This window comes from Oncorhynchus mykiss, chromosome 11 (assembly GCF_013265735.2).
Source record: "Oncorhynchus mykiss isolate Arlee chromosome 11, USDA_OmykA_1.1, whole genome shotgun sequence".
NCBI classification, from domain to species: Eukaryota; Metazoa; Chordata; class Actinopteri; order Salmoniformes; family Salmonidae; genus Oncorhynchus; species Oncorhynchus mykiss.
In genome coordinates this window covers 33,616,150-33,637,057 of record NC_048575.1, presented here as the reverse complement: position 1 = coordinate 33,637,057, position 20,908 = coordinate 33,616,150, and the positions used below count along the sequence as shown (strand labels likewise).

General features: G+C 41.7%; 1 protein-coding gene across 3 annotated transcripts in view; it reads left to right on the top strand.

Moving 5' to 3' along the window:
• The first annotated feature begins 276 nt into the window (after positions 1–276).
• Positions 277–20,908, top strand: part of LOC110535593 (RNA-binding protein 33) — a 47,289-nt gene continuing 26,657 nt past the window's right edge. For all 3 annotated transcript variants that reach the window (XM_021620683.2, XM_021620684.2, XM_021620682.2), the window contains exons 1-8: positions 277–453; positions 5,585–5,663; positions 10,344–10,392; positions 13,697–13,767; positions 14,745–15,009; positions 18,069–18,188; positions 18,647–18,827; positions 19,239–19,468. In XM_021620683.2, coding sequence (XP_021476358.1) covers positions 435–453; positions 5,585–5,663; positions 10,344–10,392; positions 13,697–13,767; positions 14,745–15,009; positions 18,069–18,188; positions 18,647–18,827; positions 19,239–19,468 — 1,014 coding nt within the window. In that variant the 5' untranslated portion in view covers positions 277–434. The remainder of the gene's footprint in view (positions 454–5,584; positions 5,664–10,343; positions 10,393–13,696; positions 13,768–14,744; positions 15,010–18,068; positions 18,189–18,646; positions 18,828–19,238; positions 19,469–20,908) is intronic.

The following is a 20,908-nucleotide window of genomic DNA, read 5'->3' as shown; positions in this document are numbered from 1 at the left end:
ACCCCAAAAAAATTACTTAAGGAGTACTCCAAACAATTTTTACTCCGTTTCTTTACTCCACTGGTTCCATGCAATATGTAAAAATATAATTAGATATCATGCATACATACTTGTTGTTGGGTCTCATGAACTGCAGAGAGAAGTTAACCAAAAGAGCAGATTTAGGATCAGTTTATTATCAAATATCCAACATTGGTTTGATACATTTTAGGTAATATAATCTGACTTCGGATCAGGTTTTAGGGAAACATGTATGCATTCCCAGAATGCATCAGCGCTCATTCCCTCCGCCATGTTTATGTTCTGATTCTCTGCCGATGGTGGTAAACAACGTTAGCTGTAGCATTAGCTTTATTTAAATACAAAAGTGTAAACATTTCAATGTATTCTGCAATTATATAGAATTGCACTTACACGGGGAACATTATTGCGTCATGGCGGCCAGCCCCCGAGGTATGTTAACTATCATTATTTCGGTAGACTTTGGGCTTGCAAGAGAGGCCTCATCATTGGCCTAACGCACAATCATTCACAGAAACATATCTATAGGTAACTGTATATCACGATACAAGTTCATGCTGTGTAGTGAGTGTGTTGGTCAAAAGTGCATGTGGATATTTGAAGCCATTATAACCAAGTGTAAAGCCCACAGTAAGCTAGCCAGCTAACGTCAAAACATGCCTAGATAGCGAATTTGCTAGAAAGCTAGTTCGCTGCGCCATGTCACATTTTAATGGTCACATATTTAGCAGATGTTATTATGGGAGTAGCTAAATGCATGTGTTTTGATAACGTTATTGCAAGTTAACTTGCCACTGTGTCTGCATGTGAAAACTAGATGCATAACTAGGGAAGTTATGTTCTGTTCCTGATTCAAATAAATGCTAACGGTAGCTAGCTAACTGTATGACGCAGGCTCCGCTGCCTGGCTGGTTAGCTAGCAGGCATGGTATAAAATGGTGTCTTACAGTAACTTACTTTGAACTATTAAAACAAACCATTGTTGGTTAGTAAAATGTTGTAGCTTGCTAACCACACAAAGTCATTAAGTCATTGGGCGCGTTCCTCCACCGGATCTTACACCAGGATAGGTATTTTACTGCCGCGTTCAAAACAACTAGGAACTCGAAAAATACGAGTTCTCGAGTTGGGATGACCGTTCAAATCGATTTTTCCCAGTAGGAGCAAGTTTTTTTTTTAAATTGTTGTTTTGTTTCCAGTTGGTTTGAATACACGGAAGGCACAGAGTTCCGAGCTCCCAGTTGTTTTGAACGCGGCATATGAATCAGCTAACCACATATGTTATAGAAATCTGTCGGTCGGTGAGTGTGACGTGATGCATGCAGGGGATGTGAGCCATATGTTTTTTTATTTAATTTTTTTATTTAACCAGGTAGGCAAGTTGAGAACAAGTTCTCATTGACAATTGCGACCTGGCCAAGATAAAGCAAAGCAGTTCGACACATAGAATGACACAGTTACACATGGAGTAAAACAAACATACAGTCAATAATACAGTATAAACAAGTCTATATACGATGTGAGATAAGGGAGGTAAAGGCAAAAAAAGGCCATGGTGGCAAAGTAAATACAATATAGCAAGTAAAACACTGGAATGATAGGTTTGCAGTGGAAGAATGTGCAAAGTAGAAATAAAAATAATGGGGTGCAAAGGAGCTAAATAAATTAATAAAATAAATACAGTAGGGAAAGAGGTAGTTGTTTGGGCTAAATTATAGGTGGGCTATGTACAGGTGCAGTAATCTGTGAGCTGCTCTGACAATTGGTTTTGGGGGTGACCAGAGAGATATACCTGCTGGAGCGCATGCTACAAGTGGGTGATGCTATGGTGACCAGCGAGCTGAGATAAGGGGGGACTTTACCTAGCAGGGTCTTGTAGATGACATGGAGCCAGTGGGTTAGGCGACGAGTATGAAGCGAGGGCCAGCCAACGAGAGCGTACAGGTCGCAATGGTGGGTAGTATATGGGGCTTTGGTGACAAAACGGATTGCACTGTGATAGACTGCATCCAATTTGTTGAGTAGGGTATTGGAGGCTATTTTGTAAATAACATCGCCAAAGTCAAGGATAGTTAGGATGATCAGTTTTACAAGGGTATTATTGGCAGCATGAGTGAAGGATGCTTTGTTGCGAAATAGGAAGCCAATTCTAGATTTAACTTTGGATTGGAGATGTTTGATGTGGGTCTGGAAGGAGAGTTTACAGTCTAACCAGACACCTAGGTATTTGTAGTTGTCCACGTATTCCACGTAGTCCACGTAGTCGTTCTGCCCCTGAACAGGCAGTTAACCCACTGTTCCCAGGCCGTCATTGAAAATAAGAATTTGTTCTTAACTGACTTGCCTGGTTAAATAAAGGTAAAAAAATAAATAAATAAAAAATTCTAAGTCAGAGCCTTCCAGAGTAGTGATGTTGGACAGGCTGGCAGGTGCAGGCAGCGATCGGTTGAAGAGCATGCATTTAGTTTTACTTGTATTTAAGAGCAATTGGAGGCCACGGAAGGAGAGTTGTATGGCATTGAAGCTTGCCTGGAGGGTTGTTAACACAGTGTCCAAAGAAGGGCCAGAATTATACAGAATGGTGTCGTCTGCGTAGAGGTGGATCAGAGACTCACCAGCAGCAAGAGCGACATCATTGATGTATACAGAGAAGAGAGTCGGTCCAAGAATTGAACCCTGTGGCACCCCCATAGAGACTGCCAGAGGTCCGGACAGCAGACCCTCTGATTTGACACACTGAACTCTATCAGAGAAGTAGTTGGTGAACCAGGCGAGGCAATCATTTGAGAAACCAAGGCTGTTGAGTCTGCCGATGAGGATGTGGTGATTGACAGAGTCGAAAGCCTTGGCCAGTAATGTTTCTTATCGATGGCGGTTAAGATATCGTTTAGGACCTTGAGCGTGGCTGAGGTGCACCCATGACCAGCTCTGAAACCAGATTGCATAGCAGAGAAGGTAGGGTGAGATTCGAAATGGTCTGTAATCTGTTTGTTGACTTGGCTTTCGAAGACCTTAGAAAGGCAGGGTAGGATAGATATAGGTTTGTAGCAGTTTGGGTCAAGACTGTCCCCCCCTTTGAAGAGGAGGATGACCGCAGATGCTTTCCAATCTTTGGGAATCTCAGACGACACGAAAGAGAGGTTGAACAGGCTAGTAATAGGGGTGGCAACAATTTCGGCAGATCATTTTTAGAAAGAAAGGGTCCAGATTGTCTAGCCCGGCTGATTTGTAGGGGTCCAGATTTTGCAGCTCTTTCAGAACATCAGCTGACTGGATTTGGGAGAAGGCGAAATGGGGAAGGCTTGGGCGAGTTGCTGTGGGGGGTGCAGTGCTGTTGACCGGGGTAGGAGTAGCCAGGTGGAAAGCATGGCCAGCCGTAGAAAAATGCTTATTGAAATTCTCAATTATAGTGGATTTATCAGTGTTGACAGTGTTTCCTATCTTCAGTGCAGTGGGCAGCTGGGAGGAGGTGTTCTTATTCTCCATGGACTTTACAGTGTCCCAGAACTTTTTTGAGTTAGTGTTGCAGGAAGCAAATTTCTGCTTGAAAAAGCTAGCCTTGGCTTTTCTAACTGCCTGTGTATAATGGTTTCTAGCTTCCCTGAACAGCTGCATATCACGGGGGCTTTTCGATGCTAATGCAGAACGCCATAGGATGTTTTTGTGTTGGTTAAGGGCAGTCAGGTCTGGGGAGAACCAAGGGGTATATCTGTTCCTGGTTCTACATTTCTTGAATGGGGCATGCTTATTTAAGATGGTTAGGAAGGGATTTTTTTTTTTAAATAACCAGGCATCCTCTACTGACGGGATGAGATCAATATCCTTCCAGGATACCCCGGCCAGGTCGATTAGAAAGGCCTGCTCGCTGAAGTGTTTCAGGGAGCGTTTGACAGTGATGAGTGGAGGTCGTTTGACCGCTGACCCATTACGGATGCAGGCAATGAGGCAGTGATCGCTGAGATCTTGGTTGAAGACAGCAGAGGTGTATTTAGAGGGCAAGTTGGTTAGGATGATATCTATGAGGGTGCCCGTGTTTAAGGCTTTGGGGAGGTACCTGGTAGGTTCATTGATAATTTGTGTGAGATTGAGGGCATCAAGCTTAGATTGTAGGATGGCTGGGGTGTTAAGCATGTTCCAGTTTAGGTCGCCTAGCAGCACGAGCTCTGAAGATAGATGGGGGGCAATCAGTTCACATATTGTGTCCAGAGCACAGCTGGGGGCAGAGGGTGGTCTATAGCAGGCGGCAACAGTGAGAGACTTGTTTTTAGAGAGGTGGATTTTTAAAAGTAGAAGTTCAAATTGTTTGGGTACAGACCTGGATAGTAGGACAGAACTCTGCAGGCTATCTTTGCAGTAGATTTCAACACATGTTATAGGCTATGTATGCAGTGTTCAAAAACACAGGGATCCAGACATCTCTGACTGACTCCAGTGCGTTCAAGACAACTGGGAACTCTTTTGAACGGTCACCCAACTCGGGCATCTTTCTAGATCTCCAACTTTCCGACCTGAAGATCACTGATGTCGACGATTTTACCCATTTTTTTTGGGGGGGGGGGGGTCCCCAGTTGTCTTTGGGTGTGTTCCAGACAATTGGGAAGCCAGAAAAATACAAGATCAGATCATGGTCAAATCATGACTTCGGTGAACTTCTGGTCCCAAAGTTGAAGCTCTAGAAAGAGGCCAAAGTTCCCAAATTGAATGACATTTCAAAACGATTTTTCCCAGTCGGAGCTCGTTCCCAGTTGTCTTGAACGCACTGATGTCGGATCACTGATGTCTGAGATTTCTGAGTTCCCAGTTGTTTTCAACACGGCATTAAAGGACCAATCGCAATCTGGTGCCCGACTTCATAGTCAATGACATGGCACGCAACCATGGGATGATGCATGCAACTTCTGAGCAGGGGAATGCACTGAAACAACTAGGGTTATCAATGGGCGGATTAGATTATGCTGAGCCGCAGGGCGATGGTCTATGGCCCGTGATGTGAACGGGCAAAGCGGTGAGGAAGGAGCGCCCTTCTCAAATCAAACAGTATTCTGCACTGCTCGGTCATGTTGTCAACAAGGCAGCATGGTGCATCGTCCAGAAACATGTCTCTTTTCCAGAAAAAATATGTTTACATTTTAAAACGAGTTTTCATTGGGAAGGCAGATAACGCGTTTTCGTCAAAAACAATCACTTTCGCATGTGAACACAGAATCCTACTCATTACTCCATGTGCTTAATTACGTTTTTTTTTAAATGCCGACATGGGCTTTGAACGGGGCACCTGGCCCTCGCCCGGGACTTTGCCCGGTTTCTAAAATAAAAGCATCCAACTTTCACCCGGTGCAAGACCCGGGTGCCCTGCCCGGCCAGGTTAATCAAATCTCCTCAATTGTTGGACCGAATTGATCAATTCATGTTATTGATTGACCAGGGAGTCTTCACACCTGGTTTCCCATGTTTTAATTTGCCAAATAGAAAGCAACGATGTGCTAACTTTGTGGCCCTCAAGGACTGGTGTTGAAGACCCTGACAGCAAACAGACTTAACAACCCTGTTTCTTTGTTTTCAGATGATGACTTTGAAGATTATGATAAACCAGGTGCCGAGAGATCACGCAGGAGGAGAGGCGAAGATGATGATTTAGACAGGTATATCTGCTGATTGGTGTAACATGACTGTCATAAAGATTCAAGCATTCCCCATGTTTTGCATGCCGCCTTTTCCCTTTACTGCCGGCAGTTTTAGTATTGGCCTCTAACATTAGGCTATTTTAGTTAGGCTTGGGCGGTATCCAGATTGTCATACTTTAATACCAACCTTTATGCCATTCCGGGATATTCAATAATACTGGCACTGAACAAAGGGGGCGCTATTGTAATTTGAAGGTTAGCCATGCTAACAAGTACATGTGCAATCCCATAGAGAATGCTAACAATTTGCATGACAGACATCCCAGCTAAAAGTTATACAAGTAACAAAAAAATGCTACTCAGTTTGCTGGATACACAAAACATTTTTTAGACAGAAAGACTCTTGATCCAAACTAAACAAGATTTTTTGAAAGATATTTATGTATTTATTTTGGGCTGGAGTTAACCACTTAGTTAACTAGCTACTAAATTAGCAAACCAAATGCACAACTGCAAAGCATTTAGCACATTTTAGACAGTTAACTTAATAGTTATAATGTATCTAGCTGGCAAACATTTACAGTTGAAGTCGGAAGTTTACATACACCTTGGCCAAATACATTTAAACTCAGTTTTTCACAATCCCTGACATTTAATCCTAGTAAAAGTTCCCTGTTTTAGGTCAGTTAGGATCACCACTTTCTTTTAAGAATGTGAAATGTCAGAATAATAGTAGAGAGAATGATTTATTTAAGCTTTTATTTCTTTCATCACTTTCCCAGTGGGTCAGAAGTTTACATAAACTTATTGAGTGTTTGGTAGCGTTGCCTTTTAAATTGATTAACTTGAGTCAAACATTTCGGGAGCCTTCCACAAGCTTCCCACAATACATTGGGTGAATTTTGGCCCATTCCTCCTGACAGAGATGGTGTAACTGAGTCAGGTTTGTTGGCCTATTTGCTTGCGCATGCTTTTTCAGTATTGCCCACACATTTTCTATAGGATTGAGGTCAGGGCTTTGTGATGGCCACTTCAATACCTCGACTTTGTTGTCCTGAAGCCATTTTGCCACAACTTTGGGAGGATGCTTGGGGTCATTGACCATTTGGAATACTCATTTGCGACCAAGCTTTAACTTCCTGACTGATGTCTTGGGATGTTGCTTCAATATATCCACATCATTTTCCTACCACATGATGCCATCTATTTTGTGCACCAGTCCCTCCTGCAGCAAAGTACCCCCACAACATGATGCTGCCACCCCCGTACTTGACGGTTGGGATGGTGTTCTTCGGCTTGCAAGCCTCCCCCTTTTTCCTCCAAACATAACGATGGTCATTATGGCCAAACAGTTGTAATTTTGTTTCATCAGACCAGAGGACATTTCTCCAAAAAGTACGATCTTTGTCCCCATGTGCAGTTGCAAACTGTAGTCTGGCTTTTTATGGTAGTTTTGGAGCAGTGGCTTCTTCCTTGCTGGGCGGCCTTTCAGGTTATGTTGATATAGGACTCGTTTTACTGTGGATATAGATACTCTTGTACCTGTTTCCTCCAGCATCTTCAAGGTCCTTTGCTGTTGTTCTGAGATTGATTTGCACACTTCGCACCAAAGTGCATTCATCTCTAGGTGACAGAACCTCGTCTTCTTCCTGAGCAGTATGACAGCTGCATGGTCCCATGCTGTTTATACTTGCGTACTATTGTTTGTACAGATGAATGTGGTACCTTCAGGCTTTTGGAAATTGCTCCCAAGGATGAACCAGACTCGTGGAGGTCTTCCATTTTTTTTTCTGAGGTCTTGGCTGATTTCTTTTGATTTTCCCATGATGTCAAGCAAAGAGGCACTGGGTTTGAAGGTAGGCCTTGAAATACATCCACAGGTACACCTCAAATTGGTTCAAATTATGTCAATTAGCCTAACAGAAGCTTCTAAAGCCATGACATAATTTTCTGTAATTTTCCAAGCTGTTTAAAGGCACAGTCAACTTAGTGTATGTAAACTTCTGACCCACTGGAATTGTGATACAGTGAAATAATCTGTCTGTAAACAATTGTTGGAAAAATTACTTGTCATGCACAAAATAGATGTCCTAACCGACTTGCCAAAACCATAGTTTGTTAACAAGAAATTTGTGGAGTGGTTGAAAAACGAGTTTTAATGACTCCAACCTAAGTGTATGTAAACTTCCAACTTCAACTGTAGTTGTGAATTCCATACTGTAACTAGATTACCTGGCTGCACAACAGTGAGTGACTCACAAGGCTCTGGTCTCTGGTCTCTCATCGTTCCGTGCTTGTAAACAAACATCACAAACATCACTTGACTTGGGACTACCGGTTAAGTTTCATAATAAAAATGTGAGATCTTTATCTCCTAACATATTGCACAAGTTGACTGCAGGTATTTACTTAACCTTTCTGATCTCCCCATCCCGGATCCGGGTTCGTGAATACAGACTCAAGCTCATTACCATAACGCAACGTTAACTATTCATGAAAATCGCAAATGAAATGAAATAAATATGCTAGCTCTCAAGCTTAGCCTTTTGTTAACAACACTGTCATCTCAGATTTTCAAAATATGCTTCTCAACCATTGCAAAACAAGCATTTGTGTAACAGTATTGATGGCTAACGTAGCATTTAGCATTAGCATTCAGCTGGCAACATTTACACAAAAAAACAGAAAAGCATTCAAAAAAATCATTTACCTTTGAAGAACTTCAGATGTTTTCAATGAGGAGACTCTCAGATAGCAAATGTTCAGTTTTTCCTGAAAGATTATTTGTTTAGGACAAATCGCTCCGTTTTCTGCGTCACGTTTAGCTATGAAAAAAACCCTGTATCCAGGATTGTGTAAATCTATCAGCAAGCTCATTAGCATAACACAACGTTAACTATTTATGAAAATCGCAAATGAAATGAAATAAATATGCCATCTCTCAAGCTTAGCCTTTTGTAAACAACACTGTCATCTCAGATTTTCAAAATATGCTTCTCAACCATAGGAAAACAATAATTTGTGTAAAAGTAGCTAGCTAGAGTTAGCATTTCGCGTTAGCATTTAGCGTTAGCATTAGCGTTAGCATCCAGCACGCAACATTAACAAAAACATAAAAGCCTTCAAATAAAATCATTTACCTTTGAAGAACTTCTGATGTTTTCAATGAGGATACTCTCAGTTAGATAGCAGATGCTCAGTTTTTCCAAAAAGATTCCTTGTGTATTAGAAATAGCTCCGTTTTATACATCACATTTGGCTACCAAAAAAAATCCATAAATTCAGTCCTCAAAACGCAAACTTTTTTCCAAATTAACTCCATAATATCGACTGAAAACATGGCAAACGTTGTTTAGAATCAATCATCAAGGTGTTTTTCACATATCTCTTCATTGATACATCGTTCTTGGACACATGCTTTCTCCCCTGAATCAAATGGTAAAGTAGAAGCAGCTGGCAATTGCGCACCGAATTCGACGCAGGACACCAGGCGGACACTTGGAAAATGTAGTCTCTTATGGTCAATCTTCCAATGATATGCCTACAAATACGTCACAATGCTGCTAAGACCTTGGGCGAACGACAGAAAGTGTAGGCTCATTCGTTGCGCAATCACAGCCATATAAGGAGAGAATGGAAAACAGAGCTTCAGAAATTCTGCTAATTCCTGGGTGATGCATCATCTTGGTTTCGCCTGTAGAATGAGTTCTGGGGCACTTACAGACAAAATCTTTGCAGATTCTGAAACTTCAGAGTGTTTTCTTTCCAAAACTGAAGAAGAACTGAAGAATATGCATAGTCGAGCATCTTTTCGTGACAAAATATCGCGCTTAAAACGGGAACGTTTTTTATCCAAAAATGAAATAGCGCCCCTAGAGCTCTAACTGGTTAAAAAGTAGTTATAAATATTCACATTGATACCATTTTTTTCCCTCCAAATAAATAGTTTCAATGGTATTGACTCTTGAAAAACCATCCTGTGGCTATTTCCAAATACTCCAGTATACGGTATATACAGTGTACCGCCCAAGCCTAATATTAGTACAGTAGTTCCTTACTCTTAACTATGAAGCACATAACTCATGCAGAAAATATAGGCCAAGAGATTTTAGTCAGAGACAATCTTTTGCAGAGGCTTTGCCACCATGTCACCACATACATATTTTTCCCAGTTTACCAAGTGTGTTCATGAATGGAGCTGGGTGATACTGTATATACAAAAGTATACTATTGTAATTTGTAAAACAATTTTCCCAACAACAATATGACAAACAATATGACAACGTAATGAGTTTATGATCTGAATGTGATGTAGATTTATGAGCATACCTGGTAGGAGAGAAATTGAGGTGGTACAGCTTCCATTTAAAGTACTTGCTCCTGTTTGGGGCCAACTGAACATGACCCAGGAACAATATAGGGACTGCAGCCTATGAGAACAACATTTGTGTCACTAGAATCTGGCCTTGCAGAGACGGGTCTAGTGTAAATATTGTGGAACATTGTCATCTGCTTATCGTAAAGATGTTGTGTTATTGGCGCACACTTTAGCCTATTAGCTGGCCTTGCTGATGAGAATTTAGGCTCCAATGAAGAATCATGTCTAGACTAGCTGCATAGAGACTAGACCAATACATAGCATTATAAAATTAGATACATTGCCTTGCTTTACGTCATGGTTTATCTCTTCTCTTACAGTGAATTTGATGGTGATTTGCTCGATGAGGATTGGCTGACAGCCAAAAAGGTAAGACAAAGGACTCCCCATCTCCTGTGTTTGTGATTACTTTCATAGCATCCATAGGTGCCTCTGCTAGGACACATTTTAAGAATGCAGCCTGCCAGCTGTAGGAAAGGTGAATTAGCCATGTTAGACCTCACAGGTATGTTACATTTTGCAGTAGACTTGTGCCAGGTGGCTCCACCACAAGGGCATTTATTGATGTGAGCCAGGAGGAAGTACAGTGGGCAACAAAAAGGATCTTAGGGTGTTTTTTGTTGTTGTACATATAGTCCTTTTTGGAGAGAAAAGAGCTGTCCTCTAAAGTGGAAAAAAAACACATAAAAGAACTCAGTTCTCTTTGTATTCACATTGCCTTTGAATGAGGACCCAATTCTTATATCTACCTCACTAACTTTAAGCATCAGCTGTTAGAGCAGCTTACCGATCATTGCACCTGTACACAGCCCATCTGTAAATAGCCTACACAACTACCTCATCCCCATAATGTTTTTTTTCTCATTTGCACCCCAGTATCTCTACTTGCACATTCATATTTTGCATATCTATCACTCCAGTGTTAATGCTAAGTTGTAATTATTTCGCCACTATGGCCTATTTATTGCCTTACCTCCCTAATCTTACTACATTTGCACACACTGTATATAGATTTTTCTATTGTGTTATTGACTGTGCGTTTTGTGTATCCCATGTGTAACTCTGTGTTGTTTGTGTCGCACTGCTTTGCTTTATCTTGGTCAGGTCGCAGTTGTTAATGAGAACTTGTTCTCAACTGGCCTACCTGGTTAAGTAAAGGTGAAATTTGGAGAAAGAAAAAATCTCTTTTGCCATTTTACTTCACCCGTTTTGTGGTCCGAGTCCTCTTTGCATTAACATTGCTATGATTAGAAAAAAACAAATATATTTTCCTAACATTCACTCAATGCACCCTGGGACGAACCATTTCATCAGAATGTGTTATTGGACAGATAGATAAAGCTACTTACATTTTGGAAGCTAATCGATTGCATTTGTTAAAAGATGAGACATAATAATTGTAATCAGAAGATACTATTAACAGAAATATTATTGGTAACAGAATAAATAGCAGAAGAATAACTGCAGATTAAATCATGCTGTAATTGAAAATTGTACACCCAGTGTAGGCAACTGCTCTTTTAAGAGCTATAATATATTTTGTACCCTATGTTGTGATTCTCACCAAATACACTACATGACCAAAAGTATGTGGACACCTGCTCGCCAAACATGTCATTCCAAAATAATTGCCATTAAAATGGGCTTGGACCCCCTTTGCTGCTATAACAGCCTCCACTCTTCTGGGAAGGTTTTCCACTAGATGTTGGAACATTGCTGCGGGGACTTGCTTCCAATCAGCCACAAGCATTAGTGAGGTCGGGACTGATGTGAAGTGATTAGGCCTGGCTTGCAGTCTGCATTCCAATTAATCCCAAAGGTGTTCTAGGGTTGAGGTCAGGGCTCTGTGCAGGCCAGTCAACCCTAGGGTTGAGGTCAGGGCTCTGTGCAGGCCAGTCAAATTCTTCCTCACCGATCTCAACAAACAATTTCTGAATGCTCCTTGCTTTGTGCATGAGGGCATTGTCATGCTGAAACAGGAAAGGCACTTCCCCAAACTGCTGCCACAAAGTTGGAAGCACAGAATCGTCAATAATGTCATTGTATGCTGTGTCGTTAATTCCCTTCACTGGAACTAAGGGGCCTAGCCCGAACCATGAAAAACAGCCCCAAACCATTATTCCTCATCCACCAAACTTTACAGTTGGCACTATGTATTGGGGCAGGTGGCGTTCTCCTGGCATCTGCCAACCCGTCAGACTGCCAGATTTGTCCGTCAGACTGCCAGATGGTGAAGCGTGATTCAATACTCAGAGAACGCGTTTCCACTGCTCCAGAGTCCAATGGCAGTGAGCTTTACACCACTTTATCCAATACTTGGCATTGCGCATAGTAATCTTAGGCTTGTGTGTGGCTGCTCGGCTATAGTAATCCATTTCATGAAGATCCTGGACGTTGCTTCCAGGGGCAGTTTGGAACTCGGTAGTGAGTGTTGCAACCGAGGACAGACAATTTTTACGCGCTTCAGCACTCAGCAGTTCCGTTCTGTGCGCTTGTGTGGCCTACCACTTCGAGGCTGAGCCATTGTTGGTCCTAGATGTTTCCACTTCACAATAACAGCACTTTCATTTGACTGGGGCAGCTCTAGCAGGGCAGAAATGTGAAGATCTAACTTGTTGGAAAGGTGGCATCCTAGGACGGTGCCGCGTTGGAAGTCAATGAGCTCTTCAGTAAGGCCATTCTACTGCCAATGTTTGTCTATGGAGATCGCATGGCAGTGTGCTCTATTTTATTCACCTGTCAGCAACGGGTGTGGCTGAAATAGCTGAATCCACTAATTTGAAGGGGTGTCCACATACTTTTGTGTGTGTGTATATATATTGTATTTCCAAAATAACCTATGTGTGGAGGTTTTACTTCAGATTATTTGTTAGCAATATGTGATCTTTAGCTTCATAAACTGTTTATTCGGTTGTTGGGTTTGAATAGTGTGAGAAGACAACATATTTGGTGAGATTCACAACAGGGTACAAAGTCGTTTCTAGCTCTTTAAAGGTCAGTAGCCTACATTGGGTTTTATTCTATTTATTCTGTTACCCATAGTATCTTATGATTAAAATTGTTGTCGCATCTTTTAACTAAATTCAATCTATTATCTTCCCAATTGTAAGTAGGTATATCTAGCTGTCCAATAACATATTCTTATGAAATGGCTTGTCCCAGAGTGCTCTGAGTGAATGTTGGACAAATATCTTGGTTCCTTTCTAAACATAGCAACTCGGACCACAAAATTGGTGAAGTGAACTGGCAAAAGAGTTGCGTCCTCATTCAAAGGCAAGGGCAGTGTGAATACAAAGAGAACTGAGTTTTTATATTTTTATTTTTTAAAGAGGACTATATGTGAGAACACACTTAACCTGCCCAGATTGCCTTCACCACATGAGAATAAAGCATCCTTTTAGACTGAAGGAGATCCCCATGTTTATTTGAACTATTTTATTCATTCTCAAGTATTTACCTAAAATATGTGAGATTAGCAATCTGATTTGATCATACATAGGCCTACACTTTCAATCTGATGTGGTTTGTAGAAATGAAAGAACACTTCACTTTTGGTTGATATTCAGTAGTTGTACTATAGTCGACCTTGCCATCCAAAGCCTTGGCTTGCAAGGAATGAATAACATGAGCTAGAACATACTGATCTGTTCTGGGTTGTTTTTCTTGATTTTAGAATCCCTCAGAAGTGTCAGATGAGGAATTGAACGACGACCTTCTGCAAAGCGATGACGAAGATCAAAACATGTAAGTTAATTTGTATCTACGTGGTCTGATTGTGCTGATTGCATTTCCGAACTTAATCTGTAGACACTTTACGTTACAATTTCTGAGCTGCAGTCTCCTTAGTTTATAATTTATGGTGTTCCCCCATAAAAGGATTAATGCATTCAAGGTTTATACAAATATGTCCACACAATTTGAAAATTCTGTCAGAAAAACAATGGTCCAAACCCCATGTCTCTACCATATATGGTTACACACGATTTACTCTGAGAATGTAGCATGTTTAGAGTGAGTGAAATGTAGCATGTTTAGAGTGAGTGGAATGTTATCACAGGCATGATCAAAAGGTGGTAACTACTCAATAGAACTCTGTGTCGCTGCTCCGCGGCAGAACGGCTCTAACTTTGAACGTCAACTGACAAGCTAACTAGTGGCTGCAGGTTCGTGAGTGGGAACAACGACCCCCTGAAATCTGCTGAACACAAAACAAATAGGGACTAAATATGTATTTCTTTACAAAGCTAACAGACTGAATTTCAATATCTACCCTCTGTGAAGACAATCTGTTCCTGTTTTCATTGTGTATTTCTGAGTCTTTCCCTTTAAAACGCCATAGAAATGGCCCCTCTCAGCGTAGATTGATCGCTAATATAGGCAATGAAAGCCAAGGATCTGGAGGTGAAAATGACAAAGGTATCAAGTTGATTTTTTATTGGTCCAACCAGTGGAAACACCTCTAAATAAAACCATCTCACAACACCAAATATGGAAGAGATACAACCAAGAGGGGCGCATTCTAAACTAGCAACGTTCACCGCAAATGAACCTTCATCAACACTGTAGAGAACAATCAATCTAATGAGTCATTCTATGTCATTTATAAAGAAAACTACGTTTTGACATTAATTTCGTAGCACTTTCTTGAATTGCCCCGTTTTTCTCTTCATTGTACAGCATTGAGTGAACATCCTATATAATTGTGTGTTTTTGCCTTTCAGCGGCCAGAGCGTTAGCCTCAATGCTACTCTAGGCGAATTTGACCAGCAGGTGAACCCCGTAGACTACACAGACGACCTAGGAGATGTAGAGAGGGGCTACCAGCAGGAGGGGGGAGAGTACGTGGATGAGTACAGCCAGCCCAATGACATGGAGATGCCAGACGGCCAAATGGAATACTCAGGAGAACAGGCCGAAGGCGACGGGATTTACCAGGACGAAGTGTTAGACATTCAAATCAATGAGCCTCTAGACGATGAATTTCAAGTGAGTCACCCCCCCCCCCCCCCCATCTCCCCTCCTTCTGTCTTACTCCATTGTATCTTGAAAAGATAACGTTGATTTCCCCGTCTTGGGTTTCAGGGGGCACATATCAAATCTATTCAGGGGGCGCTAAAGGGGATACATGTTGGGTAGGGGTGTGGGGGGGGATTAGATTCATTATCACTCTCCGCCAGTTGATTTCTCCTTTCGCTGACAAAGTTGGTGTTGACAGCTTGTTTGGTGGTAGGTAGGTAATGCTCTGGTGTCTGTCGGCTGTGACGCCCGGTGCCATTGTGACCTTGGGCCCTGTATCTTTGTCCGGCTAAAGAGCCGCTTTGTGCGAGGAAGAGGCGCTGCCAATCGGTGGAGGTTTACGCGAGGGGCTTTTATCTCGGGCTCTCGACTCCATCTGATAAACTCTCACATAGGTGAAAAGATTATTGACCTTCCTAGGGACAACCCGACACCCCATACAGTCCTGAAATGATTGATGCGATTTTCCCCGTTATTTATTTCCCAAACCTCGAAGTGAAGAGGGGATGAAGATAAGACTAGATTAATGTGTGATGTCTGTAATGGCCCGATTTACCAAGGTGTGATGACGCTTGACACCTGTCTGACAAAGACGTATTACTTTCTCCACACTGAAAATTAAGCCTTTGACCTTAGTAGGGTTGCACGGTTTTACTTCATATTTACTTTGAAAAACCCCAGTGAGTGCGTATTGCACATTTGTGTTTTTGTGTGTAATAACTATGTTTACAAGGTGACTTGACTGCCTGGGCTTAAACACTTCTGTTTGCAGTGCTATTCAGAGTTAATATGTGGAACAGTTTAAAGGATTAAGCCCTTTCTGTCCCTTCGGGGCAGTCAGTCTGTCTATCCTTCTGCTGCCAAGGGTATTTGTCTGCAATATTATGTGTTGGGTTGGCAGGTTAATGGTGCAGAACACCAAACACTGGCCTGCGACCTACACACTGACCTCATTTGACGGTTATGAAGCACCTAGTGGCTTCTCAATGGAAATATGCTTTGAAAATAGTGTAACTACGCGAATTGCGACCACGTGGTATATCAAAGAGTTGGAAGGCCTTTTTTTTTTTACCGCAATCACAGGTTTCGGAACCATAAAACTGTTGTATCGTGTGTGTGATGTTCCTGCATGGCATTGAGTCATGATCTTCTAAAGTGACCCAATAAAGCAGTGATTTGTGCAGTAGTCAGTAGCTAGCTCAATGATATTTTCACCATCACTGATTTGGAGAGTGTCCCCCCCCTGCATTTCTGTATATCATGTCAAACATTTACATCTCATTGAATTTCAAATGCCGTCCGGAATAGTAATGAAGCCTGCTCCCACTGTTATGGTAATTCAAAAGAGGCTCCCCCTTTCTAACCCCCCCCCCCGCTAACCCCCCTCATAACATTTCAATGTTTTCCCCTTTATACTCGTGGTTCATATTTTCATTGAAGGGAAACACTGCAGTATTTTTGGCTCTACTGTTATTCCTTTAGACATCAGTTCCATGGGGATATAGTTAGCCTAAACCCACAAAGGCTGTAATCTTAGGCCAGTGTAATACTATCCTCCTAATATTAATAGTAATAGTAAACATGAGCCAATACAAGGGTGGTAGAAAGAAGGAATATACTTCATCTACAGTGCCTTCAGAAAATATTCATACCCCTTAACTTATTCCACATTTTGTTGTGTTTCAACCTGAATTCAAAATGGATGATATATACTTGTTGTTCACCCATCTACACTCAATACCCCATAATGACGAAGTGAAAACATGTTTTTAGAAATGTTGGCAAATTTTTGGGAAATTATATATAGAAATATCCGATTACTTAAGTATTCACACCCCTTTTGATATGATACTCCAAATTGAGCTCAAGTGCATCCAATTTCCTTTGATCATACTTAAAATGTCAATACATCTTGATTGGAGTCCATGCATTGTCAATACCATTGTTTGGACATGATTTAGAAATGAACACACGTGTCTATATAAGATCCCACAGTTGACAGCGAAGTCCAAGGAACTGTCCGTAGATCTCTTGTGATGAGGCATATCAACTCAGAAAAAACGCTTCCCCTTTTCAGGACCCTGTCTTTCAAAGATAATTCGTAAAAATCCAAATAACTTCACAGATCTTCATTGTAAAGGGTTTAAACACTGTTTCCCATGCTTGTTCAATGAACCATAAACAATTAATGAACATGCACCTGTGGAACGGTCGTTAAGGCACTAATAGCTTACAGACGGTAGGCAATTAAGGTCACAGTTATGAAAACTTAGGACACTAAAGAGGACGTTCTACTGACTCTGAAAAACACCAAAAGAAAGATTCCCAGGGTCCCTGCTCATCTGCGTGAACGTGCCTTAGGAATGCTGCAAGGAGGCATGAGGACTGCAGATGTGGCCAGGGTAATAAATTGCAATGTCCGTGCTGTGAGACGCATGCCTAAGACAGTGCTACAGGGAGACGGGACTGACAGCTGATCGTCCTCGCAGTGGCAGACCCAAGCACACAGCCAAAGCAACGCTGGAATGGCTTCAGAACAACAATGTGAAAGTCTTTGAGTGGCCCAGCCAAAGGCCAGGCTTGAATCCCATTGAAGAACTGTGGAAAGACTTGAAGATTGCTGTTCACCACCACTCCCCATTTAACTTAAGAGAGAATATCTGCAAGGAAGGATGGGGAAAAATCCCGAAATCCAGATGTGCAAAGCCTTATCCAGACATACCCAAGATGACTGACCCAAAGCTGTAATCAGTGCCAAAGGTGCTTCTGCAAAGTATTGATTCGGGTGTGAATACTTATGTGAATGAGATATTTCTGTATAAAATGTTTTATAAATGAGCTAAAATGTAAAAAAAAAAAACATGTTTGAGGTATTGTGTGTAGATGGGTAAGAAAAAAAAACAACATTTGATCCATTTTGATATTCAGGCTGTGGAATAAGTCAAGGGTTACGAATACTTTCTGAAGGCACTGTGTTGATGACTGACTAGTATTTAGAATATGGATTCTGAATCTCCATGTTGTTGTAGGTGGATGATTACTCGGCAAGCTACAGAGATGGAGAACAACCGGAGCATCTAGAGGAGCAGGCAGAGCAACAGGAAGCACCGGAGGGGGAAGAAGGGGAAGACTCTCAGCTCGCAGAGGAGGTGTGAACAGAATGGGTCTCCCTCGTTCACTGGCTATGTCCCAAGCGGCACGCTATTCCCTATATATTTCTATATAAGGAACTACTTAGAGTTTCAGGTCAAAAGTAATGCACTATATAGGAAATAAGGTACATTTGGGACGCAGACATTAATATTCAGAGACCCTTTTTGTCTGATGTGTTGCATTGAGTCAATGGCTGTTGTGTTGACTGACGCTAGCTGTGTGGCGATTTTGGGGTTGCCTATAGCTAAAAAATTTGCAAATGATCAATAATGTGTGCGTAGCTAATTCTAATGGTTTAAACCATGCTGAAGGCCTGCATCTTTTGTGAAGTGTTGTGAAATCAACACCTCGTATGTTCATGGTTGCAGTTTATAGGCCTACAAGATGAGCACTTTCCATATATCTGATGGGTTGCTCATAATTTATGACTAAGATGGTCCCTATATTTCCAAAGGCTGAAAATGAACCAGAGCCAGAGGAAGAAGTGAAGGAGGAGGAAGACGAGGATGAGGAGGAAGACGACGATGGACAGTCCGGTCGGTTGCGTTTCAAAACAGAGCGCAAAGACGTCACGTCTGGCATTGTGCGGCTGGCAGATGCAGCAAACAAAAGAAGAAACATTCCTGAAACATTAGGTACATTTAATTACAACCTTGCACTCAGGAAACTCTTAATTCAAATTCATTTTTTTTGCTTCGTATTTGTTAACTGTAATAAGTAAGAGGTTTGGGCTTTGTTTGGTTGACTTGGTTAAGGTTGAAGAGCATTTCAAGCTTAACTCTAAAATGTATTTACACAACATGGATCAAAAGAAAATGCTCAACAAATCCATCTTGAGCATGTATTTTGAGCATGTATGGGCTGTATTTTGAGGGCTGGTTTCACAGACATAGCTTTTAGCCTAGTCCTAGAATAATAAGCATGCTCAATGGAGATTCTTCATAAGAAATGCTTTTTAGTCTAGGACAAGGCTTAAATCTGTGTCTGGGAAATTACCCCTGAATGTTGTAATGCTCACTCACTTCCTGATGTGTTTTGCCCACCAGAGCTCTCTGAAGAGGCCAAAGCAGACCTGATGGAGTTTGAGGAGAAGGAGCGCCAGAGGAAGCAGGGCCGCTTTGGGGGCCGAGGAGGAAGAGGAGGAGAGAGAGGAGGATTCAGAGGACGAGGAGGACGGGGGGGGTTCCCCGGATTCGGGATGGGAGACTTTGGTGGAGGAAGAGGACGAATGAATGACCAGCGGCTCCCAATGATGCCACTGCATATGGGCATGCAGGTAAATCTTAACAAAATGAACCGACACAATGCAAAAGGTTTGCTTCATGTTTTCATTTTTGCCAAGGAGAAAATATTGTGGTACTGGTATGGTACTGGTATTGTGGTACTGTTTACCTGCAAAACTAATAAGGCACAGCCATGAAGGCTTCTTGTGATTGTTCGCAAATATGCCGTTCTCTCCATGGCCGATTGAAACCGTGATCACTTGTGCTTGAACAAAGTCAACTATTCCGCTTCTCTGCTCCCCTTATCAATGTTGATATATGGATTATACCAAAAACGTTGGCGGTAGTCCATTTAGACAGAATTATATTAAATTAATTGAGTTCTTTGCGTAGGATTTAGTTTCTCGTGGCCTTTTATTAGATATCTTTTGAAGCATATAATCCATTAATCTAAGTTGTTCATCCATTGAAAGTCATTTCTGCATAGGCCATGTCTGCAGATAAGACTTTTTCCCAGACATTTTTTTCTTCTTCCCGGAATTCAAAAATCCCAAAGCTTCTGCACACGTTTTTTTACTTTACGCACACATTTTGTGGCCTCCTTCCCTTCACATTTCTCACTGTCAATCGTGAATGATAATTCTTTACCAGTGAAACGCCCATGCAGCATCTGCATACAATCAGTTTCATGAGGATAGGCGTTTCGATTTTCTTGAGTTTATACAGTGTTTTGAAGTTGCCCACAGAATTATGTATAGCGAGCGAATATTTGAACAGACGGTGTTAACAAATTGCAGCATAGCCTACTTGTGTATTTTGTCTAGTGGCGTGCGCTGTTGAGTTTTGGTCACATGAGTGAAAAAAATGCGGTGGTGTTTTTGTCTTAAGCCTGTCGCATGCTTCCCAGTTGAAACAGTTAGCGCATATTTTGTCAGGTTTTTGTTCGTTTTGGTGTTCGGCAGTGGTTTAGGGAGCTGTTCTCGCACCCTTTTTTCTTGAGGCAAGTCTAAGTCGGTAGACGAAGTCTTCGCCCATTCGTTGGTGATTGGTCAAAAGTTGGGGTGGGAACTATGGACGGGGGTTTTCAATTAAGTGTTTGCTGTCTTTCAACGAGAGAGACGAGAGAGCACAGCAGCAGTTAGGCCCTACTGTCTGCAGTGCACTACTAGTTTTCATGCGACTTGTTTCACTTGAGAAGAACTGCACCAAACAGCTTAGCTAGATGAAAAATTGCTTGACTAAGACCTCAGCGAAAAATGTCAAAATTAATGACAGATTTCTTGATTTATCTTAGATTAATTTGGGCTATTTTGAGGAAGCGTTACTCCGTATGTTGTTACGGTTGCTCAAGAGGGACGAACAACATTAATATTGCAGCTTTTACTGAAGGTCTTTAGGGAGTATGCGAGCACAGACGTTTGCGTTGCCTAGCCGAGGTGGCTAGGAGCAAACCGAACCTATGTATACAGACGCCTTTAGAGTAATGTAATACT